The sequence below is a fragment of the Thermothielavioides terrestris genome, chromosome 2, assembly GCF_000226115.1.
Source record: "Thermothielavioides terrestris NRRL 8126 chromosome 2, complete sequence".
NCBI classification, from domain to species: Eukaryota; Fungi; Ascomycota; class Sordariomycetes; order Sordariales; family Chaetomiaceae; genus Thermothielavioides; species Thermothielavioides terrestris.
In genome coordinates this window covers 235,762-263,583 of record NC_016458.1, presented here as the reverse complement: position 1 = coordinate 263,583, position 27,822 = coordinate 235,762, and the positions used below count along the sequence as shown (strand labels likewise).

The 27,822-nt window shown below is 59.7% G+C and overlaps 9 protein-coding genes across 9 annotated transcripts; 4 read left to right on the top strand and 5 right to left on the bottom strand.

The window, feature by feature from the left end:
• Positions 1–1,427: 1,427 nt before the first annotated feature.
• On the top strand, positions 1,428–4,857 carry THITE_2111232 (uncharacterized protein). The gene is made up of 5 exons (XM_003651166.1): positions 1,428–1,508; positions 1,628–2,198; positions 2,270–4,318; positions 4,415–4,752; positions 4,818–4,857. The coding sequence occupies exons 2-4, from the start codon at positions 1,758–1,760 to the stop codon at positions 4,601–4,603; spliced, it is 2,679 nt and encodes an 892-aa protein (XP_003651214.1). The 5' UTR covers positions 1,428–1,508; positions 1,628–1,757; the 3' UTR covers positions 4,604–4,752; positions 4,818–4,857.
• Positions 4,858–5,248: 391 nt separating this feature from the next.
• THITE_2111231 (uncharacterized protein) lies at positions 5,249–9,381 on the bottom strand. The gene is made up of 2 exons (XM_003651165.1): positions 6,498–9,381; positions 5,249–6,430 (listed from the first exon to the last, which is right to left on the bottom strand). Exons 1-2 carry the CDS (start codon positions 9,146–9,148, stop codon positions 5,674–5,676), a joined length of 3,408 nt encoding a protein of 1,135 aa, XP_003651213.1. The 5' UTR covers positions 9,149–9,381; the 3' UTR covers positions 5,249–5,673.
• Positions 9,382–11,491: 2,110 nt separating this feature from the next.
• Positions 11,492–12,254, bottom strand: THITE_153619 (uncharacterized protein; the record flags this gene model as incomplete). The annotated part of the gene is made up of 2 exons (XM_003651164.1): positions 11,492–11,847; positions 12,194–12,254. 2 exons carry the CDS (start codon positions 12,252–12,254, stop codon positions 11,492–11,494), a joined length of 417 nt encoding a protein of 138 aa, XP_003651212.1.
• Positions 12,255–14,716: 2,462 nt separating this feature from the next.
• On the bottom strand, positions 14,717–15,007 carry THITE_2030109 (uncharacterized protein; the record flags this gene model as incomplete). The annotated part of the gene is made up of 2 exons (XM_003651163.1): positions 14,717–14,832; positions 14,902–15,007. Coding segments are annotated over 2 exons (222 nt in total), but the record flags the coding sequence as incomplete, so codon positions are not given.
• Positions 15,008–16,328: 1,321 nt separating this feature from the next.
• On the top strand, positions 16,329–17,058 carry THITE_2086363 (uncharacterized protein; the record flags this gene model as incomplete). Its single annotated transcript, XM_003651162.1, has 2 exons — positions 16,329–16,977; positions 17,045–17,058. The coding sequence occupies 2 exons, from the start codon at positions 16,329–16,331 to the stop codon at positions 17,056–17,058; spliced, it is 663 nt and encodes a 220-aa protein (XP_003651210.1).
• Positions 17,059–17,214: 156 nt separating this feature from the next.
• THITE_2111226 (uncharacterized protein) lies at positions 17,215–18,707 on the bottom strand. Its single transcript, XM_003651161.1, has one exon. It carries the CDS (start codon positions 18,592–18,594, stop codon positions 17,371–17,373), a length of 1,224 nt encoding a protein of 407 aa, XP_003651209.1. The 5' UTR covers positions 18,595–18,707; the 3' UTR covers positions 17,215–17,370.
• Positions 18,708–19,436: 729 nt separating this feature from the next.
• On the top strand, positions 19,437–20,434 carry THITE_2142658 (uncharacterized protein; the record flags this gene model as incomplete). The annotated part of the gene is made up of 3 exons (XM_003651160.1): positions 19,437–19,678; positions 19,769–20,125; positions 20,188–20,434. 3 exons carry the CDS (start codon positions 19,437–19,439, stop codon positions 20,432–20,434), a joined length of 846 nt encoding a protein of 281 aa, XP_003651208.1.
• A 515-nt stretch (positions 20,435–20,949) lies between these two features.
• Positions 20,950–23,517, bottom strand: THITE_2086360 (uncharacterized protein; the record flags this gene model as incomplete). Its single annotated transcript, XM_003651159.1, has 2 exons — positions 20,950–21,250; positions 23,453–23,517. 2 exons carry the CDS (start codon positions 23,515–23,517, stop codon positions 20,950–20,952), a joined length of 366 nt encoding a protein of 121 aa, XP_003651207.1.
• A 441-nt stretch (positions 23,518–23,958) lies between these two features.
• On the top strand, positions 23,959–26,554 carry THITE_120170 (glycoside hydrolase family 55 protein; the record flags this gene model as incomplete). The annotated part of the gene is made up of 5 exons (XM_003651158.1): positions 23,959–24,118; positions 24,185–24,424; positions 24,498–25,099; positions 25,151–26,455; positions 26,504–26,554. The coding sequence occupies 5 exons, from the start codon at positions 23,959–23,961 to the stop codon at positions 26,552–26,554; spliced, it is 2,358 nt and encodes a 785-aa protein (XP_003651206.1).
• Positions 26,555–27,822: the final 1,268 nt, after the last annotated feature.

Here is a 27,822-nt window from a genome sequence, read left to right as displayed (position 1 = left end):
AGCGAAGCACACAGTGGGGCCTCAGCGCCGTTTGTCGAGCCTTATCGGGCCAGCATTTTCGGTGCAACACAAGGCCCACACCTCCGATGGTGGGGGGACGGCTGATGGAAGCTTCCATTCCATTTCCTGTCTTCTTTCTAGTGCGCCGGAACACCAGATGACTCCCACACACGAGCCCATGCACTTGCAAACGACGCAGCTGCTCACAAAGCAGGGGCGGCGGATGGCAGCGTCTCCGATCACGTTGTCGAGCCGTTGGCCGCATCCGCATTCCGATCGGCGAAAGAAGGGTTGAGCCGTTGGGCGCAGCAACTGGACCCCACGCGCAGGTTCTTTGCAGATAATGGCACCCAATCCGGGCCGGACAAAAACGATGTTGAGCCATGGTTAACTCCCTGACCTCCACTACCTAACTCGGGTAGCGTCCAGCCAGTGAGTGAACGTCCGGGTTCGCATCCGGCCAGCAAACTCGAACCTTCAGGCCAGGCGCCACGCAAACGCCACGGCAAGCAATAGACTCCGCCTTATTGCCGCCATGAGGCCACAGCCGCAGCAACAAGGCGCTAGGTCGGAGATGAGAGGCAGCCGCCGACACTAAGCAAAGGTATGTGTGTAGTGCTGTGACCGCTGTCACCTTGTCAAAGCCGAAATGTACGGAGCACAGCCGCACGTTGCGCAGTTCTGCTCAAACTGTTCGTTGTTGGACGAACCAAGCAGGGAAAAACGTGCCGAGCGATGCATGCTGGCCGAACCGGGAAACCGGCAGTCCCTCTGAACCTGTCACTTACACGGGCCCTGAGCCCCCAGTCCCCTGTCCATACGCTGGTGGAGTTACCTTACTATCCATGCACTACATCAGGTAGTTATTGTGTCTGAATCCAGCTCGGATGCAACCAGGCACCATGCCAAGCACATGGTTTCTGTGCAGGGCTAACTACTGTGTTGGGTAGGACCAGGGCCCGGGGACAGAGGAGCATCGAATCGAGACCAATCGCCAGCACAGCACACGGCGTCCGCTTTTTGACCATTCCCCTCCCCTGTCGCCGCGGGTCGGTGCCCGCCGTGTTGGCGCTGGCTGCTGCTGCTGCTGCTGCTGCTGCTGCTGCTGCTTCAACTACTGCCACGGCTTTTGCTGTTACTCCTCCCACAAGCTCCTTGCTTCGCTTCTGGCGATCAGCAACACTCGTTCTCACGGCGCTCGGGTTCGGAGTCTAACGTAGAGCACGCAGCAACGGCATAAGCAGACAGCTGCCATCAGCCATCCCGAGCCTCGACTCCTCGCTCGCTTACACCAAGGCTTCCAGGACCATCTGCCCGAAGCCGTCCATTCGCTATCTTTGCCTTTCACCCGAGCACCATCTCCTCACGCTCGCTCTACCAAGAACGTGTACAGGCTTGATGAATTCGAGAGCCAGTCGGGCTTGAGTGGACTTATTGTTGGAGCCCCGGCTCTCGGCAACACAGCAGCATACACAGTACTCGGCAGTTCAACCACGGCGAAGGATCAGGTACGACTCCGGACCGGGCAGCTCCAACGGCTTGCGTCGGTGCATCCCATCCAAGCAACGTTATCCAGTTCGAGAGTGACCGGGCTGCGCCTTGCCAGTTAACTGACCCTCTCTGGCAGTATCAAGACGCCTGGGTTGTGTGTGCTCTTGGGGAGCGTGGTCCGTTGACGGGCAGTTGGATCTTGGGGTGGGCGAGCATCTTGAATTCAGCACGGAGGAAGCCCAGCGCCCTGGGCCGCCGCCGCCGCCATGGGGATCGGGAGCTACTTCAAGGCTGAGAAGCCGGAGCCAAAGTCTCAGTCACAGGCCACGCCAAGCTCGCCATCAAGAAACAGCAACAATGCGAGGCATCACCAGCAGCCATCCATGTCCGAGAACCCCACGTCAGCGCCGTCGCTGCGGCCGGATTCCGAGCTGCACCCGCCCACGCCGCGGTACAGCTCCCGGCCGCAGTCCATCTCGGGCCGGTCGGTAAAGTCGACGGGGAGCTCGCTCTTCCTGGACGACATCAAGCACGAGGTCATGGTCAACTACCTGTACCAGCAGCAGTGCTCGCACCTCTGGGTGTCGGACGGCAGCGGCGAGATCGAGGGCGTACTGCTCCGCAAGAGCAGGGGGCAGTACATGGCCTGCCCGCCGCAGCTGGGCAACTCGCCCTTCGCCGCGGCATGTGCGGCGCTCAACGTTCAGGTGAGTGGGGGATTCTCCAATCGTCTATGTTCAAGCATGGTCTCGTGAATTGCTAATAACCCGTCCTCCAGTGCGCCATGACGGTCAACTCGCGAGTCATCAAGACCTTCCTGGCCTGGTCGCCAGACGCCGTCGACGTGCCGCTGATGAACGGCCTCCGGGTGCAGATCCTGCCGACCGTGGACGATCTGCCGCGCGCGCGGAAGCACCAGTTCGCCGCCTTCGTCGCGTCCGAGGGTCTGCTGGTCGTGTGGGACGACGACGCGCTGCACCTGGTGCAGAGGGCCAAGGCGATCGAGTCGGAGCTGATGGAGCTGGTGTGGAAGGCCGGCGCTGAGGAGGACGGCGACGAGAAGGCCGGATCCGTCGTGGAGGAGCCCGAGGTCGACGAGGAGAGCGGTGAGCTGAAGCCCGAGAAGCGGCCGGTGCACCTGCTCAACACCTACCTGGTCAGCCTGACGCTCATCCTCGTGACCGTCTCGCTGGGCGCGGCCTTCCGGCAGCTGGCCATCGAGATCTCGGTCGATGGCAGCTACGTCCGCCTCGCCCTGGTGGCCCTGTTCCCCGTGCAGATCTTCTTCACCCTCTTCTTCGCCCAGGTCATCGTCGGCTGCCTGGCCCAGATCTTCGGCCCCATCCGCCAGCTCACCGTCAACTCCAAGTTCTACTCGGCCCGCCCGCCGCCGCGCCTCCGGTCGGCCGTGCTTCCGCACGTCACCGTCCAGTGCCCCGTCTACAAGGAAGGCCTCGCCGCCGTCATCGCACCGACCGTCAAGTCGATCAAGCAGGCCATGTCGACTTACGAGCTGCAGGGCGGCTCGGCCAACATGTTCATCAACGACGACGGCCTGCAGCTCATCTCGGAGGAGGACCGGCGCGCGCGCATCGAGTTCTACGCCGACCACAGCATCGGCTGGGTTGCGCGGCCCAAGCACGGCGAGAACGGCTTCAAGCGGCGCGGCAAGTTCAAGAAGGCGTCCAACATGAACTTTGCGCTCATGATCTCGTGCCGCGTCGAGGACAAGCTGGCGGCGATCCAGCGCCCGCCTGACTGGACGCAGCACGACGAGGCGCTGGCCTACGAGCGCGCCCTCAAGGAGGTGCTCGAGGAGGACGGCCGCGCCTGGGCTGACGGCAACATCCGCGTGGGCGACTACATCCTGCTGATCGACTCGGACACGCGCGTGCCGCCCGACTGCCTGCTCGACGCCGTGTCCGAGATGGAGCTGTCGCCCGACGTCGGCATCATGCAGTTCTCGTCGGGCGTCATGCAGGTCGTCCACACCTACTTCGAGAACGGCATCACCTTCTTCACCAACCTCATCTACAGCGCCATCCGCTACACCGTCTCCAACGGCGACGTGGCCCCCTTCGTCGGCCACAACGCCATCCTGCGCTGGTCCGCCATCCAGCAGGTCTCGTACACGGACGAGGACGGGTATGAGAAGTTCTGGTCCGAGAGCCACGTGTCCGAGGACTTCGACATGTCGCTGCGCTTGCAGTGCAACGGCTACATCATCCGCCTGGCCGCCTGGGCCGGCGACGGCTTCAAGGAGGGCGTCTCGCTGACCGTCTACGACGAGCTGGCCCGCTGGGAGAAGTACGCCTACGGCTGCAACGAGCTGCTCTTCCACCCGATCCGCCAGTGGCTCTGGAAGGGCCCCTTCACCCCGCTCTTCCGCCGCTTCCTCTTCTCCAACATCCGCTTCACCTCCAAGATCACCGTCATCTCCTACATCGGCACCTACTACGCCATCGGCGCCGCCTGGATCATGACCAGCGTCAACTACTTCCTGATGGGCTGGTTCAACGGCTACCTGGACAAGTACTACGTTGACTCGTGGCAGGTCTGGTTCTCCATCATCCTCGTCTTCAACGGCCTCGGCAACATCGCCCTGGCCGTCATGCGCTACCGCGTCGGCGAGCGCAACATCCTCTACGCCCTGTACGAGAACTTCAAGTGGACTTTCTTGCTCGCCATCTTCCTCGGCGGCCTGTCCCTGCACGTCTCCCAGGCCCTGCTCGCCCACATGTTCGAGATCGACATGACCTGGGGCGCCACCGCCAAGGAGGCCGAGTTCTCCAACTTTTTCATCGAGGTGCCCAAGGTGCTGAAGAAGGTGTGTTTTACCCACCACCCCCTTATCTCACACCAACCCCCAACATTTGAGTCTTAGCCGCAATTGACTAACGCATTGTCTTTCCTCTGTATACAGTTCAAATTCTCGATGCTCTTCGCCACCATCTTCATCGTCGGCATGATCATCCTCGCCGTGGGGCCCTTCATCCCCTACAGCTGGCAGATCCGGGACTTCGTCGCCATCCTGCCCATGGCCACCGTCGCCGCCTCCCACCTGCTGCTGCCCCTGGCCCTCAACCCGGCCTTGATGACCTTTTCGTGGTAAAACGGTCAGCTGCTAGCCGGTTGGATGATTGGGCAGGCAGTCATCCTCGTTTTTGTTTGTATCCGGGCGGGCGGGCTTCTTTTTCTGCGATCTCTGTACCTGGGGGGTTCTCTCAGCAGCCAGCCGAAAACGGGCCAGCGAGCGAGCGAGTGAGCATACCTATTTGCCGATACTGCCACCGTGGCAAAGCATTTGTTTATCTCTGTCTCTCTAGTCAAGTCAGTTTGACGACGGTGTGTTTAGAACGGATGGAAACGGGTTGTCATTTTTTTCTCCTCCTGAGAGCCTCGTCGCGGAGGCCAACGTCTCATGTCACGAACTTCTTTCTTTCATTCCTTTTGCTCTCTCTCTCATCACGGCACAACCTACCTACCTAGTGTCTATTTGATGTTGGTATTTTAGGAAGCAACCATAGAACGAGCAGGCTCTCAACCGGAGTTGGCTAGTGGAGCAGGATAGTCAAGTCAGGGATAATTGGGTTAATTGTCCACCTGCCGTGCGAGGTTGTTGGCGCTGTGATGTGGTGCTGGTCTTGCGTGCCAACCTCATGGGCCGAGTATACACACAAAGGGGGAAGCCGTCCCTTCATGGTCTCCGTCTCTGTCTCTGATGCCACTAGTAGTAACATACATATCAGCCGCAGCAGACCACAAGCTACTTACGCAAGTAGGTAGTGGATAAAAAAGCTCGCTCAGATCTGTCACTGTTAATTCTATCTAAGCCGTGATATCCATTACCGTTAACGGCCCGCTCTGCGATACGCAACAACAGCATGAACGAACCAGCTCTACACATGGAGCCCGCCCGCCAAAAACACCTCTATACTTGCCCGTAAGCCCTCTCTATCTATCTCTCTATCCCATTAGTGTGCGCGCTTTTTCCAACCCAGATCCGCTCAGCAAGTCTAGCAGAGTCATCACGCGCGCAACAGTAAGTGTAAAGCGAAAAGCCGCCCAACACGCTCTACTACCCTTCATGGCCCGCTCATCAAGCATAAAAAGACAAGAGAGGGAGGATAAAAAAAAAAAAAAAAAAAAAAAAAAAAGGGCCACCAGAACATATGCCACAACTCACTCCGCCTCATCGTCAGTATCCGGCGGCCTCGGCGTGCCCTTGGGGCTATTCAGCCAGTCGATGTGGCGCAGGCGGCGGCGGACCTCGCGCTCCTTGAGCTCCTTCTTGGTCATCTTCTTCTTCTTCTTGGCGCGGAAGGCCATGCTCTCGCCCGTGACGCCGGGGGCGGCGGCGGCAGTGCTGGCGGCGGCGGAACCGTTATCCTCGGCGCCCGAGTTGACGGCGCTGCTGACGGCGCTGGAGCTCGGCACGGGGGTGCTGAGGCCGCTGTCCTCGAAGCGGTCGAGGGCGAGGGCGGCGTGGCCGCGGTGGGTGACGCGGCCGTCGAGCACGTGCCACTGCTCGGTGGCGAGGGCGCCGACGAACTCCTCGTTGTGGGAGATCATGACGACGCCGCCCTTGAAGTCGCGGATGGCGACGGCCAGGCCGCCGAGCGAGTCGCGGTCGAGGAAGTTGGTCGGCTCGTCGAGCACCAGCAGGTGCGGGTTGTTCCACATGGCGCCGGCGATCACCACCTTCACCTTCTGGCCGCCCGAGAGCGAGCCGATCTCGCTGTGGTTGGCGATCTCCGGGTCGAGCCCCAGGTCCTCGAAGTGCTTCGCGATGACCGACGGCTGCAGCTCGCGGTAGCCGAGCCCTTCGCGCGACGCCTCGTGGTCGTCGAACTCCTGCACGAGCTTGGCGAAGCCGAGGTCGAGCAGCGTCTCCCGCGATATTTGGGTGTTGTGCTTGGGCAGGAAGCCACGCCATTTGCTGCCGACATGTCAGTTCGAGGCCGAGTTGGGAAGAATAAAAAAATGGAAAGAAGATGACAACTTACACCTCGTATTGGAAGGTCTTCTTGTACTTCTGCCGGCCCACCAACGCCTCGATCTGGCGCTTGCCCTTGCCGTCGCCGACGTCGATGAACTTGTCCATCTGCTCCCGGTCCTTGTCGGACAGGATGCGGGTCTGCTTCATGTGCACCTCGCGGTCGTCGCCGTGGGCGTACCGCCACTGCAGGTACTGGTTCGGCGTCTTCTCGAGATGCATCTCGACGTGCTCGAGCGCGTGCTGCTTGATGTAGCCGATCCGCAGGTTGGGATGCTTCTCGACCTTGCCCGACGTCGGGATCACCTCGCCCGTCAGGAGCTTGATCAGCGTCGACTTGCCGGCGCCGTTCGGGCCGATGATGGCCACGCGGGACGACAGCGACAGCTGGCAGGACACGTCGATCAGGGACGGCTTGGGCGCGTTCGGATACGTGTACGAGACGTTGGTCATGCGGATGATGGCGCGGGTCTGTGACTTGACGCCCGAGAGGATGCCCGGAGGAGGGAACTTGAACTGCACGTTGGAGGCCGACAGGGTGTAGTAGCTCTTGGCCTCCGGACGTACCTTGACAAAGGCGGCGAGGTTGCCCTTGTAGTGGCTCAGCTTCTTGTTCGGCTCGTAGTGGTAGATGTCCGTAGTGACCTCGTCGAGGAAGCCCGAGTCGTGCGACACGATCAAGCTGGTGATCTCCGTGTGCGTCTTGAGGTAGTTCTCCAGCCACTTGATGTTGGCGACGTCGAGATGGTTGGTTGGTTCGTCGAGGAGCAAGACGTCGGCCCGTTGCAGCATGGCCCGGGCAAGCGCCAGCTTCATCTTCCAGCCGCCTGACAGGGAGCCGACCTTCTGCGACTGCCGGCCCTCGGGGCCGGACGTGAAGCCGAACTCCTCCAGGACGGCAGAGATCCTCTCCTTGCCTTCCTTGGCAATGGTTGGGTCCTTAGAGACATACTCCAAGATGCTGATGTCGGCGTCCTCGCCCTGGTTGTGCTCCACGTAGCAGGTCCTGAGCACGTCCTGGGGCGGAAACCCCTCCAGCTTGCCAGCGGCAATACTCTTCATCAGCGTCGACTTGCCGGCACCGTTCCTGCCGCAAAGGCCATAGCGATGACCTTTGAGCAGCCTCAGGTTGGTGTGAGACAGTAGCAGCCTGCCGCCATAGCCAAGGGAGAAGTCGGCGTTCACAATTTCCACCTCGCCGTCGTCCTCCTTCTCCGGGACGCCGTACTTGCGGCGGTCCTCTTCGACGTAGAGCTTGTGAACCGCAGCAGCTACGGTCTCGGCGGACGCCGGAGTTATTATTGACTGGAGGTAAGGGGCGATTCTGGCAGGAATGCGGTCCAGCTGTCGGTGATTGACATCTTCGCTAACCATCTCGCAGACGTAGGGGAGCACGAGCTCGTACGTTCCCTGGTCAAAAGCCTTCAAGTCGTTGCTCTTAAATTCGGCGTCGAGCACCTTGGTAACGTCGTGGGCGGTGGTCCGCTCCACGACAGCCGTCTTCTCGTCTCCCATGGCCTTGTCCATCACGGCCAGTGCCCGGGTGGCCAGCTCGCGGACTTCGGGGAGCGATGCCCGCCCGACGACGCTCTTAACGCCGGGCTGGAGCTTCGGCAGGAAAGTGCGCGCCTCGATGGGGTCGTGCACGAGCTTGGTCAGGTTCTCGGTGATGACGACGGTCTGGCGCAGCACCTCCTGGGGGGTGGTCGGGTTGTTGAGGGAGCGCTCGAGGAAGGGCGTGAGCAGAGCCAGAACGGGTGAGGTGACGACGGCGACAAAGGTCGTCTGCGACAGCGCGTGGATGGCCTTCTGCAGGGTCTCGGGCGAGGGATGGTGCATGGAGTCGATGAGGAGCGGAATGCGCGGGGCCACGTCGTCGTTGGAGAGCAGCGAGGTCAGCGATGTCATGGTCTTGACGGCCTGCTTCTCGACCTCGGACTTCATGTCCAGCATGCCGTTCTCGACGATGGGGATCAGGCCGGCGAGCTTGGCGCCCATGGCCTCGCGCAGAAACTCCTTCTCCTGGGCCTCCTCCTTCGTGCCGCCGATGGTGATCTGGGCCTTGTCGGCCATCTTCTGCATCAGCTTGAAGGCGCCGACCACGCCCTGCCACTTGCCGCCGGCCTTCTTGATGTACTCGGTCAGGGCAGGCAGGAGGCCGACGACCATGGCCTCGGGGCTCAGGTTGGCGAAAAGCGCATCGATGCCGTACTGGGCGGCGTCGCGCACGATGGAGCCCTTGTCGGCCAGGGCGTCGAGGGCGCAGCCGAGCATGCCGCCATCCTGGAGGAGGAAGACGATCTCGCTGACGGGCTGGCGGGGCGGGAAGCGTTCGAACAGGGCGCCGAGGAGGTTCTGGGCGCTTTCGCGGCGCAGGCCGCTCTTCTTGTCGGCAGCGGCCTTCTTGACCTCGGCGAGGATCCCGTACTGGTGCAGGCCGCGGAAGCCGACCGAGGCGAGGAGCAGCTCGCACAGATCGTAGCAGGCGTCGATGGAGGCGGACGAGGTCTTGGCGGTGAAGATGGTGGTGAGCAGCGAGTCGACGTCGGCTTGGGTTGGCGGCGGGACGGTCCCGTCGGGCGCCTTGATGGGCACCGTCACCGTCGCCGTCGCTGGCGGCACTGCGGCCACAGCCGTCGGCGGCGACACAGGGTGCGGCATTGTCTGCGCGCGGTCCTGGCTGGTCCGGTGCACCTAACTGCCGCGCAGGGCCAAAGCAGGGTTTAGGGAGAAACCAGGGTTGGCGCAGGCAGCAGAGGCCCTCTGCGAGTTGTCGCGCAGTGTGTGCGGAGGACAAATCGCTGTGTTGGGCCTTGGGCGCTGGCAAGGCGGCGCGGGATTCAGGTGCCTGAAGGCTTAGTACCGCAGCACTCCGTGCAAGACGTACAATCCGGAGCGCTGGCCATGGAAATTGCTGCCCCGCCGCCGCTTGGAATTTTTTTGCGGGGCGGCGATCTTATCGGGGCTGGGCCTCATCTGATAACGCATCGGGACCCACAGCCCGCAGGTTGTGCTCAGGGGCATGTGAAGAGCTTCCCATTTCCATTGGCCAGCGACTGACTGGCCATGCCATTCGAACACGACTTGAAGCATGCGAGACTTGGAGACCATTCATCCATCCACGTTCTGGATGCAGTGAGCTGCAGTCGCAACACTCGGTTCATAACTACCTAAGGTAGCCACAGTGCCCAACCCCTTTGCAACTCCGGTGTATTACTCTACCTTCCTACGTAGGCCGGCATCTCGTGACTTCGAGGATCAACGTTAGGTAATTTTCAGGCCCGCTGGTGCCTGGGCTGATGACGGTCTTCGCCCTATGCAATTGCTCAGAACTGGTCGCCTGACAGGGCTGCAAGGGCGTCGACGCCCTGTGGGGGCCGAAGCATTTCTCGGATATTTAGCCAAAACAATGGAACTGAAGAACTGTGCCGTCGCGGCCGGTTGGGGGCTATAAACCGTGGAGCGAGCCGTCAGCATGCCCGCCACCTCTGTTTTTGAATCCAGAAGAGCAGGAACAGGGTGTCCGAGAGCAATCAGGTTCCCACTTACGCCTTTCCTGGAAGATGACGGCCCGTTCACGTTAACGACTAGTCTTTGACGTTGTTCGTCGGCTCGGACTCGGCGAACTCCGAAACCTGTCGACCATCACCGAGACATCCGCCATCAGTCCAGCTGCGCGCCGACACAGGATTGGGGAGATATGCTTGTGCGCGGATCGCCATTCCTGTCCGTCAATGTTTTTGTTTCATGCCGTAGTTAGTTGCCATCCACGTGATGCTTTTGCCGACTGAGAGGAGCACGAGCTGCTTTCGAACAGTCGGCGCCGCGAGATCCGATGGTCCGCTCCGGACCAAACCCTTCTTTCACTTTGTCTCGTTCCCCTGGGTTAGCTGCATGCCGAAGATAAATGGTGACTCTAAAATACGCATTCCCATGCCGTCCGGTGATGGTTCTGGGCATGCAAAGCCGCGGCGTGCGTGCTGCAAGGGTCCTCGGCCAGCGCCTGAAAAGACCCTGGCCCCGAGTCTCCTTGGCTTACGGCATGCTGTGCTACACCGACGAGGCTGAGAGCTGCTAGAGCATATTTTGGACACGGTGATGGTCGAGAATGCCAGGTTTCGTTTGATTTTCCTGGGGGCGCCCGCGAGGGGTCGGCTGTGCTCGTTGTTGTCATCGGCTTGGCCTGCGATGGCCCTTCACTCCAGCAAGACTTTGTGACGCTCTAAAGTCATAGTCACAGTAAAAGACCCTTTCTAAATCGTCCGTCGAAACTCTTCTTGATTGGCATCGTCGAGCCGCGCCGTTTGAGATAGGCGGGGCAAGACAGCTGGACGGACGGGAGCGATTTCAGGTTAGGTAGGTAGGAGAGGAAATGACCACCTCAATGAGGAAGGACTGAAACAAATACGTATGAGATTTTTTGTCATCGCAGCTTGTAAAAACTACCTGTTGTTGCGCGGAGACATGGACTTGGAAGCGCCGATACCGACTCACTTCGCTTACCCGGGCGCTACCCCTGAACAAACCCCGCAAGCACAACACACAAAATAGGGGCCACAAGAGTCACTTTCGAGAGAAATATGAGGGGAGAGCCCGTGACGGATTGATAAGACTACCCAAGAGCCATTGCTGTCCAGGCTTTTACCTATCTATTGCAGTGGCTTCGGCAGGGCTTGAGGGCCGGCTCAAGCGCGCGTGTAAGTGCCAGAAGCGGTAATTCAGGGGCTGGTGCCCGGGCAAGTGTCCCGGAACACAACGCCAGCGGGATCAGAATCCCCAGAACCGACCGACGAAGAAAAATCCAGAGAGATCGGGGAAATAAAGACAAAAAGAGAGAATAGAAAAATCCCAAACTCCATACCCTATTTCCTCCTTCCATATCTATCTCCCCCCCCCCCCCACCCTCTTCTTTTTTTTATTCTTTTTTTTTTTTTTTTTTTTTTTTTTTTTTTTTTTTTTTTTTTTTTTTTGCGCCTCAGCTCCTCAACCTATCAGCCCTCTTCATCAATTCTGCGGGGCGGGCGGATTCGGCGGCGTAGGCGGCGGCGTCGGTCCCGGCGAAGGCGGCGGCGTCGGGTTATCCGGACGCGGCGCGGGGCCCAGCGGGCCCGGGCGGGGCTGGGGGTTGGGCGTGGGGGGTCGGCCGGACATGCGGATTGCGTTGGTCAAGTCGCTGTTGGCGTTGGTGTTGGGATTGGCGTGGCGGGCATGGCGGTCGTGGCCGCGGCGGCGGGGGGTGGCTGGGTTGGGCATCTTGGGGGGTGGAATTGTAAGTTGATACCGGTCAGAGGGGCGGTGTGTTGGTGGTTGTTGTGGCTGGGCTAACGAGGCCGGGTAGATGGATCCCGTGTGGTGTGTGTCTGCGTGTGTGTCTCGTAGAAAGCTCGAGGAATGCTTGCTCAGTGCGGCGGCGATGAGGTGAGGGACAGCAACGGCGTGCTCGCTGGAGGCCTTTTATACTTTCCAACTGTATGCACGCAAGCACACAGCAGCAGGCACGAACGAAGCATCTCAAGTCATACGGCCTGCCGTTGTCAGCTCGAGGGCCGTCACACAAGGGCTGTGTAACTGGTGACTTGGTGCCTGCTTGCAAGGCAGCGGCAGCTGTAATGGCGCCCGTGTGTGCGACTACTGGTTATCAACAAAGGCCCTGTTGAAACGAAGGATCCGGCTGAGTCTACGGTGGCTCTCGAGCATTGTCCGCACCGGGCAGGTGGGCGGTGACGAAGCTGGTTGCCGCCAGACCTCGCAAAGCGGTTGCTGCCATTGGAGCAAGCACCATCGGCCATGGGACCTGGTGGAGCGGCGGGAACGGCGCAGTAGCGGAATAAGGGGCTTGCGCGCGTGTGAGCGAGCCTATAAGTTTCCAAATCCGCGGGTGACGCAGGGAGCCTGGGTGGATGAGTTGGGGGGGGGCCGGATCCATCTGCGGCTCCGGACATAAAAGCAGGAAACAAAGGCTGAGCAACCCAGCGCAAAGCTGGCTTAGACAGGCAGGCAGGCTCCGTGGAAGATGAGAGGATTTGGGGAGCGGGGCGTGACGAGGCGTCGTGATGAGTGGCCCGGCGGGTGCCTGTGGCCCAGTCAGTCCGCTGGGAGGGCAAGAGTGCAATCACATTGCTCTCTCCACCGGTACTTGTAAGGGTTACATGCAAGCAAGCAAACTGGCGGTGACGGGCGATGTAAGTGCGGGATGTCGGCACACACAAGGCTGGCAGGACCACGGCTCGGCCTTGCCAGGACAACGGTTCTGTGTAACGGCGGGTTCATCCATCAACTACAGGGGAGGAGTCCATGGGACTGGAATTTGGAATTTGGGACCGGACACAGGACGCCAAGGAGAGAAAAGGGAAACGCCGCCAACACTGGGATGCGACTTCGTATCCAGCGTGAGTCAGGCTTCCGACAGGCTGGGTTGGGACTCGGAGTGGCCCGATCCAATGGCGAACAACCTGCCATTTCTTTCTCTGAGAGTGGTTGTCAGTGGCCCTGCTTGGACACAGCGAGTACAGTCTCTGAAGGCCCTGCGGAAGTTGGGTAGCACTGAGCCCCCCGCGGATGCAGCTCAAGACGGCAGCATGCTCGGCAGACCGTGGAACCGCGAGAGACCATTCACTCTATTCACAGAATCAACATCCAAAAAGTAAGGAAGGAAGCTCTTTGGATGGCATCCGTCTCTTCGCCGAAGCCGTAAGTGTTTGCTTGGTGCGACCCCTTCACTTGCTGGCGAGAAATGGTCGCCCTAAGCTTTTTGGCTTCGGCCCACGGTAAACAATCCCTGCATGACCTTGCACTTTTGGGCTCCGACGATGGAAACGGAATAGGCGCAGTGGGAGCAGCCGGTCTCCGCCAGCCTGAGCAGCGAGCCGTCCCTCCCGCCGCGGGCTCACTGCAACCCTGGATCCTTCACGTTCAGACACGCCCTGGGGAACACGAATCGTATATTGATGTCATCAGCCACGGGTTCCTTCACCAGTGAACTCAACGGTGCACCTCGCAGCCAGATACAGAAGGTGGGAGTGTGTTTCGCACAAGTCGCCGCCACAGGAGTCGCCCCTGAGAAGCCGTCGGCTCCGGCCAGGGGTTGCCTGCCAAGTTTCACGCCCGTGTGCGATCGTCAATCCAGCGCCCTTCGTGCCCACCACGAGATGAGGAGCTAGAATCGGCCTCGGACGGGTTTGAGCGGAGTCGATGCCTTCGCTGACGGGGTGTTGAGCATCCTGTTCGTGTGCACACGTGCGCAAAGGGGGGGATATCAACCGAGGAAGGTTGTGTGACCTTGCAGGAAGGCTGTGTAACCTTGCATCAAATCATCGTAGGGCTGAGATGGAGCATGTCAGATGTTAGCCCCTTCTTCGCTGGGGCCAAGGGATGAGGCAAACAACACCAAACGCGGGTCAGACTGACCCTCAGACCCCTGCAACCTCTCACCACCTCCTTGATTTGCCACGCAAATCTGAGAAGCAGTTAGGTCCAAGGAGGAGGCCCGAGGCGGCAACATTTCGCTACCTAGGCAGTCACCGAAGGCGAAGAGCCTTGTGAAATCTCAATTTTGCTCATGGACGGTAACGGGTAGCGTTCACGCGACGGCTGGAGGTACCGTTCATGATCTGAAAGCCCTATTAGCCTATAATACCGGATACCAGAAACAAACGTAGTCGAAAAGTCTCATTTTGATCCCCTTTTCGGTTGGCCCAACCGCTGCCTGAACGCCGATCACTTCCCAGTAAACCCGAAGCCATGCCCAACTCCAAGAAGCTCCATCATGACCGACCAGTTGGTCAGTTACCGGCGGTCCCAATCCCGACTGCGGCTGGGGCTTCTGCTGCGGCGGTCGTAGTAGCTGTCGTAGCTGTCGCGGCTGGGGCTCCTCCGCCTGCCGTAGCCGCGGCCACCACCCCTGTAGTCTCGGCCGCCGCCGCGGCCCGGGGGTGACCGGGAGCGCGACCTCGACGAGTATGAGGCCGATCGAGAGCGAGAGCGGTACCGGCGGGAGCCGCCGGGCGGAGGCAGCGGCGACCGCGACCGCGAGCGGGAGCGAGACACAGACCGCGGACGGTAGACGTCGGAACGGTAGCCGTAGCGGCCGGCACCGGGAGACCTCCAGCCACGGCCGCCCGGAGGACCGCCGGCGGCGGCACCAAGCACGGGTCGCACGTTCGCAGGCGGGCCGCGCGGGCCGCGCCGGGCCAGCGGAGGAGACGGCGAGACCTTGCGGCGCGGGAGGACGATGGACACGTGGATTATGCTACCGTCAAGTTGTGCTTCGTGCATGTGGGTGATGGCCGATTGAGCGTCCGCCTCATTAAAGTAGAGAATGTAGGCCGTGCCGCGATTCAGACCGGCTGCGTGGCATCGGGTCAGAACAATATTGGAGGGGATTGAGAGAAAATGCGAGGAGGATATGCACTTACACTGCCGGTTGACAGGGAGATCCAGGTCGTCGATCTCGCCGTACTGGCCGAATATCTCGTAGAGATGGTCCTCGTTGACATTTTTGGTCAGGCGCTCGACCACGATCTGCAATTGGCCAACCAAGGGTTAATTGAGTGGCCCAATTACTGGCTTTGCGGGTGTTCAATGCCGACTTACCTTGGTGGACTTCAGCGGAGGGCTCTCGCTCCGCGTCCTGCTCCGCGTCCGGCTTCTATCACGACTGTAGCTCCGATCGCGCGCATAGCTGCGGCTGTAGCTGGGAGTGCGGCTGGGAGTACGACTCGGGGTGCGACTGATGCTGCGGCCGCGGCTGCGGCTCCGGTATCTGCCATTCCGTGCAGGCGAGCGCGCATCTCTATCGTCGGAGCGGCGGCGGTCCATCGAGGGTGATCGCGAGTACTGCGAGCGCGGAGTGGGCGACCGGTAACGAGACCGGGAGCGCGACCGGGAGCGCGACCGCGGCGGGCGCCGGTCGGGTTCGAAAGACATGGGATCGCCGGCCCTCGCTGAAGACGCCATTGTAGGTCGGTAGCGCAGCCCGCGATGCGAGCGACGAATTGGGACCTGGCAGGGTTGGTAAAATTATTGGCGTGTTTGCGATTGCCGCGATTCTGCGATTCTGCGATGAGAGCGCTCTTGGCGCGCCTTTCTGCTGAGAGGCAAGCGGAAAGACGCGGCGCTGAGGCCAGGTGACCCACGTGATTGGGCGGCCAATCGCTGATGCCCCACCTACCCTCAGCAATTGCGATAACGTATGCCGTCATTCTCTTGGCGGCAATTCCCAGCCAGGGCAGCTGCACTCAACAAGTGGAAAGCAGCAACTTATCACAGTCCGCTAATTTACGTCGCTGTTCCAAGCATTCATCGCCCGAATCGGCGGCGCAAAACATGCCTGTATATTTTCCGGGCCGTTTTCACCAACAGCCGGATGCCAGATCCCAATATTACGTGCAACTCCGAGAGTAACATGCGTTCTGCTGGCTGGAGCGGCCCTGTTGAAGTCCAGTCGATGTTTGGGCGAGGTGACCGCTGTGACGCTGCCTCGAGGATGCTGTAGACTTGCAGGTTTGAAGCACCACTGGCTGTGCCAGGCCACACTCCTTCCTTCATGGCCCAGTCCCCATTGGATGACCACCAACACAAGGGGCCTACTACACTACACACGATGCGACAGTCGAAGCCGTCCGTTTTGACGTCATGCCGTTGATCACCACTCACACCCGAAATCAGGTTTGACAAGCCCCTTTGACGGAGGTGATGGTTGTTGCGGGATGAGCGCATTCAAATAGGGGTACTGCCTCCCGCTGGGCAGCATAACGGCCGCCATCCGCCATATCCACAAACCCTCGAGACCGTTAAGTGCCCGTCCGACTCAATACACAGTGCCAGCAGGACATCAGACAGCATGCCTCTCTTCTCCCGCCACGCCGAACCGGCCCAGCAGCCGGCAACCCAGCCCCAGCCCCAAACCCAACCTGGCTATGAAGAACGGCCCAAGAAACACGGGCTCTTCAGAAGCCACCACCAGACAGCGCCGCAGCCGCAGCCGCAAGCGCAGGCTCAGGCCCAGCCCGCCTACGAGGAGCAGCCCAAGCGACACGGCCTCTTCGGCAGCCGGCGCCACGCGCCCGCCCAGACCACCCCGAACGGCATCAACGGCGCCTATGCCGCAGCGCCGGCAGCGACCTCCCCGGATCGCGCAGCCGGCGGTGGCGGCGGAGGCGGCGGCGTCTTCCGCCGGCCCACAGACGCCAGCACCATCAACAGCCAGCGCGGCAGTAGCGTGCTCCGCCGTTCCCTCGGCAACGGCAACGGCAACGGCACCATCGACGAGCTGGATGACCCGACCATCGCGCAGGCGCGCGAGCGCGTCATGAGCGCCGAGGCGGCCAAGGCCGAGGCCGACCGCGCCCTGATGGCCGCCCGCCAGAGCGTCTGCGAGGCCCGCGAGCACGTGCGCCGGCTCGAGCTCGAGGCGCGGGAGGAGGCCCGGCGGGCTAAGATCAAGCAGCTGCAGGCCAAGGAGGTCTCCAAGAGAGGCAAGGCGCTGGGACGTAGGTTTGCCCGTCGTGGTGGTGGTGGTGGTGCTTCGTGGTTGGGCGGATCGACTAACCGTGACAGGTCACGACCCCTGAGCCGTTGCCGTAGCGGCAGCTGTCCTGTACTAGTATTGTTGTGCGGATACTGTTCCAGGGATCAGCACACGAGACGCGAATTTAAGGCGTTATGCACGCTGCGTTGGAATTTGTCCTGTATAGCGAGTACCCAGTGGTTATGCTTCCGTTCAAGAAATCTACATCAATCCAGCACCCTCCCGGACATGATGGGCCATTGACCTCCTTCGTCCGGCTGATCGTTTTGGAGCTGCTTGGCTGCGTTTCTACTCTCAAGGCTCAAGTGTATCTATTCCCGTCTCTGCTCTGGGTAACGTACTGCCACCTCCTCTATCAGGCCGCCTGCTGCCGTTCCTTCTTCCACGCGGCGTGCTTGCGGTAGATGTCATAGCGGAACGTCTGCTTCAGCTCCGCCACCAGGTCGAAATCCAGCGGCAGCGCGGCCTGCACCGCGCCGAGGCCGCACAGGTCGTTCTTGCGGTCAATGAACCACGTAAAGGTGAAGCCGCCGCCCCAGGTCAGCGTCCGCTCGCCGTACCAGCCCTCCACGTTCTCCAGCGTCAGCAGCCCACCGAGGCCATAGCCCACCCTGCTGCCGGGCGCCGTGCCGACGCGGAAGAACTCGCTGCCGGGTCCCTCCATCGCCGCGCGGAAGTTCGCCGCCGCCTCGGCGCCGACATGGTCGCGGAACATGTCCTCGACCGTCTCGGGCCGCAGCAGCTTCCCGTCGTTGGCCAGCAGCGACCGCAGCACCTTGACGTAGGCGGCGCCCGTCATGAACAGCCCGTGCCCGCCGAACGGGCCGGTGCTGTTCTTGACCAGCCCGGCGCCGCCAATCACCGCCCTCCCCAGCCCCTCCGGGTCGTCCGGGTTGAGATCGACCATGCGCGCGCGCGCGGCGTCGCCCTGCACGGGGTAGAACTGCGCGTCCTCGGGGGCGATGCCCAGCGGCGCGCAGACGCGGCGGCGCACGAGCTCGTCCACCGTGGTGCCGGTCGCGCGCTCGACCACGAGCGCCGCCCAGTCCAGCCCGGACCCGTACATCCACCCGGTGCCCGGCTGGAAGGCGAGCGGGTCGCGGGCCGCGCCGTCGTCCGCCGCGTCCTTGTGCGCCTCGCGCCACGCGGCCAGCCGCGGCACGAGGAAGCCGTACGCGGTGCCCGCCGTGTGCGTGAGCAGCATCTCGAGCGTGATGGGCCGCGCGGCGGGCTCCAGCTCGCTGGCGCCGCTTCCCTCGGGCGGGAGGACCTGTTTGCGGGCGAGCTCGGGCGCGAGCGCGGACAGGTCGCCGGCGAGGGTCAGCAGGCCGTCCTCGACGCACTGCAGCGCGATGACGGTGGTGATCAGCTTGGTGGCCGAGGCGAGGTACAGTATGTCGTCGAGCTGCTGCGGGCGCTTCTCGCCCGACAGCAGGGTGCGCTCACCCAGGGCGCGGTCGTAGACGAAGTTGCCGGCGGCGTCGGTGGCGCAGATGACGGCGCCGCGGATCTTGCCGGCGGCGATGGCGGCCCCGAAGGCCGTCTCGATGCTCTCGCCGAAGTCGGTCGGGCCGGCCATTGTGGGCAGTTGTGGTGATAGCAAGTGGCAGCGTTAGAGGGAGTCTGGAACGGGACAGCAAGAAGCGGGGGATTCTGATGGTTCCAGTATACGGCCGGTTCGAAGGCGGTGGAGATCTTTGCGTGCGTGTGCAGCCCGCCTCTCCCCCACCCCATTGTCAGCTGCTGATTTTCAGGTTCCTCTCTCCGGGGGCATCCGGAGCTTACACCAACGGTTCCGCTATTAATGGAATTCTTGGTCACTGTTGGCGGCGAGACACGGGAAGTCACAGCACCTTGCCCCACATATCCAGGCTGCGACACAGTGCGGGTTAGTCCGTATTATGTGCTCAACCCTGCAGTAGTCGTGCTCACACTGTGGTTGCACTGTCCTTCTGGATAAGAGACAGCACTTGCCCTCAATCACACTTGACCGTCAGTTCCACGCTCCGCCATAAGCTACGTCGACTTCTCGCATCCGCCCTTGTTACTTTCAGGAATAGGACTTGGGCTTCCGTCTGTGCGTTTGTCTGAAACCCCGGGTGCGGAGAATGCAATGCCCGTTTAGCCTCGCGTCACGTTCGACGATCATCATGGAGCATCACCGCCAAGCTCCCCAACCACGCGAGAGCGTCGATGTTGGCGCATGAAATGCCAGGCCTGCATTTCCGAGCGTTTCGAGAAACTACACAGTAACTTTGGGCGTTGGAGTGTTTAACATGTTGTACAAAAAGGCCAGGGTCCTTGCCCCGATCGTATCGCAAAAAGGAAATTGAATTGTTGATCGATCTGCCCTGCTTCCTTGTTTTGTTGCTGCCGTTGTCTTCGCATCAAGTCGCCCGTATCGGATAGGTTCCCGCCAACATGGTTCATCTACAATATTATTCTGTTGCTGTCTCGTTACTGCTACCTTCTTGGGTGGCCGCGCAGAATTGCACCCTGCAGTTTGACGGCCGCGTTCCATCCGACCTCGTCGCCGCCGACTTCGACTCGCCGAACAAGTTCTTCAGCGAGAAGTTCGTACTCGGCCAGGGGCTCAAGTTTGACCAAGCACTCCGGGTGCTCCCTGTTGCGGGAGGCTCTCTTGTGCGCTCAGCTCATCCAAAGTTGGAGGCTTAATTAATTACACCAGCCCGCTGACAAAAAGCCAAGTTTGATGTCGACGTCGATGCCCAGCCGGTCGAGGTGCTCATCAGCGACAGCTCCATCTTCAACAGCCAGGTCGGCTTCCGCCGCGCTGAGCTGATCCCGGCCAGCAACGACGGCACCGACCCGAGCACTCAGGGCGTCAAGACGCTGCACTTCAGCGTCAAGAAGGACGCCGCGCGGCCGCTGAACCTGTCGCACGAGTACCAGCTCGTCTTTCTCGAGAGCAACGACTTCAGCACAAACCAGTTTGTCCTCAAGACCGGCACCATCCTCGGCCAGAACACGGCCGACCCCGACACCCTGCAGGTCTTTGGCAACGTCAACCAGGGCCAGCTGCTCTTCAGCACCCCGTTTGTTGACGGCGTCTTCCACAACTTTGCCCTCAAGTTGGACTTTGACCAGTCGTACGTTCTCCCGCTGCATCCCTCATAACAGGGCTTGGCTTTTTTCTAAAAAGATCCCCCAGGACGACCCAGGTGTTCTTCTCCGCCGGGGAGGACCCGCTCAAGGCCGTGACGGACGTGCTCAAGAATGACCTCAGCGGGCAGGGCCAGTTCCACTTTGGCGTCCTCAAGAAGCCCGTTGGCGGCCAGGGCGACATCACCAAGAACGGTTTCCAGGAGGCCGGCATCAACGAGGGCATCATCTTCGGCGGCATCTTTGAGGAGGACAGCGCCGACGGCTGCATCACTCTGGCTGGCCAGAAGGCTTAATCGAGAAAGGGATTGAGAGCGTCAACGGCAGTGGATTTGTTAGCGTGATGAGGCTTTGATTTCCACTGGGCCTAAGAGTAGTCATGCATTATTTATGATAATAGTGTATATAAATGGTGCATGAGGCGCCTACTCTGAACGGGTCAAGACCTGGCGAGGAGAAAGAAACGGGCACAACCAACACGCGTTTTGTGCATTCTTCAGCGGCCTTATAGCTCAGACGGGCGAGGAAACTCCATTTCTCTTGAACTCAACGCCCTTTATTCATTCAACTCCATAATGCTGCTATGCGGCCCGCGCAATATCTGAATTACTGGACTCCCTCTCCCATCTCCACCCGCTTCATCTACCCAACCCTGAACCCTCCATCAAGTTTAGAATCATCTAACTAACCACCCTACCCTAAAGCAAGTTCCCCATCAAGGCCGCCCCAGCAGCAGCAACGGCAGCAACCACCGCACTATCCTTACCGTGGCCGCCACCGCTCGCCCCGTTGGCGGTGCACAGGCACTTCCTCAGCCATGCTGCTGCCGCTGCGAGTTGAGCGCCGCGATCTCGCTGGCATTCTTGCCTGCGCAGTGGCACGGGTGGCAGATCTCGTGGTACTTGTGCTCGACCACTGATGCGGAGGCGGGAGGTGTTTGAATGCTTGTGCTGGTGGTGGAGTTGCTGGCGGTGGTAGGTGAGAAAGGCGCCGCGATGTTCTTGGCAGGTTCGTGCTGCTGGCTGCCCTGGGCTGCCGTGGCTATGGATGTGCCGGCGAGGGCCGTGACGGCGGTGTTCAGAGCGTGCACCATTTTGGCGAGAATGGTTGGACTTGGGCGTGTTGCCTTTTCCTAGGGATCTCGAGGGATGGATGACGGGGATGTCCAGGGGTTGAGAACTCGGTTGACCGGATCCGTGGCTTCCACGCAGATGGTGGTGTGAAAAGGGGCCGATCGATGGTTTATATAGACCGAGGCCCAGCGGGTTTATTGACAATGCCTGAGAGCAACTTCTAGCCCTAGCCATACGCCTTTTGTATCTTAGCGGATAGTTGGCGTATCCCATCAGGAACTTCTCCATGGTTACACGGCTGCTCAGTCTCATTCCATGTACTTCATTGTCGAGTACTTGCAGGTTGGCGCAGGAGGACGCCGCCTGTCTCCAATCCTTTCTTTGTGCGGCAGTAAGCACACGAGCAATGAATTCTTCTTACTGTTCACACAGCGGCGGTTGGGCCATTTACTCCACAACATATAGGCGTACCCTGTCAACAAGGCGAGCCATGCGGTGGTCCCCTCTGCTCGAGTGACGGCCACAATGACGTGTGTTGGAAACCGTATGTCGGGTTGCACACACATCGCAGTGAGCAAGTCTTCGGCAAGCCATTCAAAAAGACAGCCAGCTTAGCTCCTCGGGCAAGGCTGTTTTTGGGTGCTGACGGGAGAAGTCACACAGAGGCGACTGCTACAAGATCACACAACACAGGCAGAACTGAATGAACTATAAAGCTGCACCCGCTGCCATGAAAACTGCTGCCCATGGGTATCCAGGCAGTGTCCCTCTCCCACGGCCCCTTGCCACCGCCACTTTGTCGACCTCCTTCTCGATCCCCGCTCTCTTGCGCCGTCCCACTGCTATCCAATTCCACCACCTAGCCTCCCGGTTCCCACAGACAGCGAAGCCAACCCGCCCCTTACACCCGCGCGATACCAAATCAAACACAAAGCTGAAGGCATCACCATACCACCACCAGCAGCAGCAGCAACAACAACAACAATAGCAACCACAACAGGCCCGACCGCCCGCGCAGACACACCAACCGACCCGTGTTCCCCTGGCTGGGGGAGCAGCTGTAATGGTGTCGAGCTGTCAAGGAACTTAGTGCTGCAGTTTGTTTCATGAATTTGGATGCACAGCAGTCCTGGATGCTCTAGCCGAGCCTGAGCTGTTGCAACTGGGTTATGAGACAGTGCATCCATTGGCCAGGTGGTCTTCCTCATCTTCGGATGTAGCACTCGCAATGGGTAGAAGTCGTTGCAGGAGTGACTGTCGCCGAGAAACGGGCTCGCGAAGGTCTTGAGGGGGGGCTGAGTCAGTCCTGTTCGTACTGTCCAAGGATTTGGCTGGACGTGAAGCTGGCCGAATCTCCCCGGCCGCCGTAGCTGCGCTTTCGCCCTTTGCTATTTGCTCCTCGGTCCCAGGCATACTCGGTGTTGGTTCGCGTGGTGCTTAAGTTGCAAAGCGGAATGTGCTTTTAGTGTTAGCAAGATGGAAAGACGGGCAGGTAGCTCTAGTGACCGAGGTCAAGAATCTACATGTGTCCTCTTTGTTATGTGAGTCGTGACCCGAGAGAGACTTGGCCAGACAAAGAAGAGAGGGGAAGAGAGCTGAACAATACTTGCGCATGATGTCACTCTTAATATTGTCATCCTCCCCAACAGTCAGCCAGTCGAAGCTCACTGGTTAGCTCCTATGGAGATACCTAAAGAAAGATGCACAGTATACTCCTGCGAGGAACGCCTGCCAAAGATCATCCTGGGAACTCAACAAGATGCTGGTTGCCATAGCGAAGTTGCCCAGGTTGGGAGCTTAACAACTGCGAAGTCCATGAGCACAGGGTCACAGATCGGGGTTATATATGCATCTAAGCGGGCACAGCTTCTCCTTATCTGAAAAGGGGTTTCGCCCTTTTCCCACGATCCTTCTGTCACAGCAAAGAACGGCGCTCTCCCTAGGATGTCAGAGCCTGGCAGGAGCCTCTCTCTTACCTCCTTAGCTAACTGCAATCCCGAGCGTGTTATCAATTTCTGATTGAATTGGCCTCTCGGAGCTAAGCCATTGAAAAGGCTCGATGACGAGTCACGAGATCACCTGGCTGCCGCCGTGCACAGCGCGACTCGGTCCCAAGATGGTTGAGTCTGCGGTTCAATTTCCAAAGGATCTACTTGCATCTGGGGCTAACGGGAAATAAAAGTCAGGCTCAAGGTCTGAAGAGACGTCGCAGCAGGTGCCGTGCTTGAAGTTTCAACGGACTTGTGGAAGAGTTCGGGCTGGCTAGCGCCGGAATGTGATACCGGGACGTTCCGAACTGTGGGCATGTTGTCTTGCTGTTAGCGTGATGGGAGGGAGTGTTAGAACGGATGAAAACAAGCAGAGAACGAGGCGCGAGTGTGAACGGGGGTTGTTGAGGCTGCCTGGGGAAGTCTGATACGCTGGGTTGGAAGGCACGCTCCTTCCCTCCCAGGTCGGCTATTACCCTCTTGTGTTGTTTACCTGAGCCCCTCTCTCACCACCTCTTAGCAACGCAGATAAAAACACGCTTATCAACCGCGGCAACCAAATATTTGACAACGTCGTCATCGTTGAGACAATCGCAGCCTTGGTTGTCACGGTTGCAGGGTCAAGCTGCCCGCAGAAAAGAGGCCGTCCAGCTTCCTCCTGCCTACGTCCTCCGGCCGACAAACACAGCCCACACGCTCACCATTTAGAAACTTGGAACTCCTCTTTTTTTTTTTTTACATCCGTCAAATTTCCTCAAGATGAAGTGCGCGTTCGCGCTGCTGTGGGCCATGGCGTTGGTCGCAACGGCGACCTACTGGATGGAAGAAATCCGACACCAGGGCGTTGCGCCTTTTAACCCGGAGAACGGTTACCAGGTCTTCAGGAACGTGAAAGAATGGGGAGCCAAGGGAGATGGAGGTGCGTCACTCGATGCCCCCTGAGGAGTCGTTGCTCACTGTCGCTCAGTTACCGACGACACGGCAGCCATCAACGCCGCCATCAGCTCTGGACGATGCGGCGGCCCTCGTTGCATCGGATCGACCACCACCCCTGCCGTTGTCTACTTCCCGCCTGGTACTTATCTCATCACCACGCCAATTGTCGGCTTCTACTACACCCAGATTATCGGTGACCCTACCGACATGCCCGTCATCAAGGGCGCCCCAAGCTTCCCCACCGAGGCAATCGGCCTTCTGGATGCTGATCCCTACATGGACAATGGCAGTGCGTGACTACTAGTTCGTTGCCATGCCGTGGCGCGATGGTGCTTTGTTTTGCTAATGAGGTTGCCGAACAGAGCTCAACTTCCAGGCGACGAATGTCTTCTTCCGCCAGCTGCGTAACCTGGTGTTCGACACGAGGGCCATCCGCGGCACCGCAATTGCGGTCCATTGGCCGTCATCCCAAGCGACCCTGATCCAAAACTGTGCGTTCAGGCTGTCTTCTCATCCGGAGGACAACCACGTCGGCATCTTTATGGAAGAGGGCAGCGGAGGCATGATGACCGACCTGGTTTTCTACGGCGGCAAGCGGGGCGCCCTGTTTGGGAACCAGCAGTACACCATGCGGAACCTCACCTTCTACGGCTCTGACACTGCCATCGAACAGATATGGAACTGGGGATGGACCTACAAGTCGCTCAACGTTGTCGGCTGCCGGGTGGGCATTAACATGTCTTCCCAGGACGTTGGATCTGTCACTTTGCTCGACAGCTCGTTCGTCAATGTCGGTACGGCTCTAGTGACTGGGAAGACCCCTGGGAACGCTACCGGCCTCGGCTCCTTGGTGATACAGAACGTCGCCTACACGAATGTCCCGATAGTCCTGCAAGCTTCAGACGGTCAGCCCCTCCTGTTGGGCGACGCAAACGGGACCGTCTACGACGCAGGCTATGCGCGGGTAAGTTTGCCTTGTGCCATCCTGTGATGTGCATGCTGATTTTGTTGTCAGGGCAACATTTATACGCCTCACGGACCTGCACTGCTCGAGGGGCGCGGTTTCCCGTTCTCCCAGCCATCAACCCTCAAACTCGGCGACCGCTACTACGAGAGATCAAAGCCACAATACGAGCACTGTCCTGCCTCCTCGTTTTTATCATCTCGTGATTACCACGCCGCGGGAAATGGCAAGGCCGATGACACCACTCCACTGAACAATCTGTTCCGGACCGCTGCGGACTCATCATACATCGCCTTCCTGGATGCCGGATACTACCTCGTCACTGACACCGTGTTCATTCCGCCCAACACTCGGGTCGTTGGCGAAGCTCTGGCCGCCGTGATCATGGGAGTTGGCAGCAAGTTCTCGGACCCAAGAAACCCACGTCCTGTGGTTCAGGTTGGAAGACCGGGGGATGTCGGGTTGGTTGAGATCAGCGACATCATCGTGTCGACGCAGGGTCCGGCCGCAGGGGCCATCCTGATTGAATACAACCTCAACACGCCGGCCGCCGAGAATATGTGCAACCCGAACAGCCCGCCTTCGGGACTCTGGGACGTCCATGTCCGCGTTGGGGGGTTCGCCGGTTCCCAGCTTCAGGTTGCCGAATGTCCCGTCACGCCGGACCGACCGAACTACGTCAACCCGGCATGCATCGCTGGGTACATGAGCATGCACATCACTCCGAGCGCCCGGAACGTGTACATGGAGAACAACTGGGTGTGGGTGGCAGACCACGACATCGACGACCGGGAATCCACCAAGATCAGTGTGTTCGTGCCTCGAGGGCTGCTCGTTGAGGGCGCGCGCGTCTGGCTGGTAGGCAGCTCCGTCGAGCACCACACCCTGTACCAGTATCAGCTGGTCAACGCCGCAGACGTGTGGATGGGCCAGATCCAGACCGAGACGCCTTACTACCAGCCGAACCCGCCCGCGCCTTTCCCTTTCGCCCTGCTCAACCCGGCCCTGCACGACCCCGACTTCGGACTCGACTGCCAGCCTGGCCCCTTCCACAGCAGCCCGTCGACGCTAGCCGGCGGCCCGCCCTGCGCCATGGCATGGGGCCTGCGCATCCTGAACTCGCGCAACGTGGTCGTCTTCGGCGCCGGCCTGTACAGCTTCTTCAACAACTACGCCACGAACTGCAGCACGGCGAGGGCGGGCGAGACCTGCCAGGCGCGCATCCTGTGGATTGGGCCGGAGGGCCCCCCTTCGGGTTCGGCCGCGCACGCGAACGGGATCGGGACCGGAGGTGGGAGAGGGAGCGGCGGTGCGCCGTTGGGCGTCGAGCTGTACAACCTCAACACCATCGGCAGCGTGAGCATGGTCACGCTGGCCGGGGTCGACGTGGCCACCTGGGACCAGAACCGCGCCACGTTTGCGAGCACGCTGGCGGCGTTTCGCTGTGGGCTGTGAGCACCACCGCTTTGATGTTGTTGAAGGAGAAGATAGCTTTGGCGTTGTTGAGCGGTTTGGCGACGGGGTCTTGGGAGTATTTCGGTTTTGATGCCGCTTTGCCAGCCCCTTACTACTGCTGGAGCTGGCAGGGAGCCAGTTCAGCATGGAGTTAAACTTGTCGTGATCCACCACCAAATTGACATTTTAGGGCCGCTTGGTTGTTGCTGTTGTTGCTGCTGGGGACAACAGGCCAGGCAAGTGAACGAACACGAATTGACTTGGAGCCTCTCGGGCTGCGCAACTCTGGACACTTGAATGTAACCACGCAGGTATTTTGACTTGCAGCAATGCCGATCTTCTCCTCTCCTCAGGGCCCAGACCATCTTGGCTTTGAAGTTAGCTCTGCGGTTCGTTTTGCTGATCGTCCTCTTGCAAGGATGTTCTCCGCGGGCAAGTCGAGCGTTACTGCGTAGACACTAATATACACTAGTGTATGTCGAGAATTGCCATGGCGATCAGCGCCATTACCATGAGCGTGAACGATGGCTTTGCGTGATCATTGCGCCGGCAGAGCCAAGGCTAGAAAGCTGATGTATACCTTATGTCCAGTGCAATTGGGATCGCAACTGCTCGGTCCGATCCGAGCAAAGTGTAGTGTAATTATAAGCTGTACACTAGTGTACACTAACGTGAAGTTAGCGTAGATGAGATGACGATCGTTCATTGCGGCTTTTCGCGGCACCACATTGCTTAACTACACTACACTACAGTCGACCCCTTGTTTGTTCGTTAGCGTGGTACTTATGGTGGATCACGACAAGGCTCTAAATTACAGGTACCTTCCTAGCCGTCTTGGCACGAAATAGACCAACCGCAATAGGAAGTCAGAGGGCACTATCGCCTCTGTATACACTACAGCTTCCTTCGGTGTCTGACCAGTTAGTCAAGTAGGAAAATGGCCTTCAATACACTGCTTCATCTATATCAAATGTACTTCAGTCGAACTTGGATTCTGGAGAGTGATGAGGAAGAGGTGGGCAAAAAAGCCGAGTTTGGTTGGCTATAGGCCCTTGTTAAAAAGTGGGGGCAAGAACCAAACTAACAAACAAACCAGGATTGAACTGTATTGAGATCTGGTGATCTGCTTTGTGCGCGATGTTGCGTGTTTGCCGAGATGCTCCACAGGCACCATCGCGAAAATTTGAGCACAGGGTCTGGGCGCGCTGCGGAGTCTCCAGGGGTTGTTGAGGGGTTGTTGAGCTGGGGTCCATCAGGGGGTTTTTGGA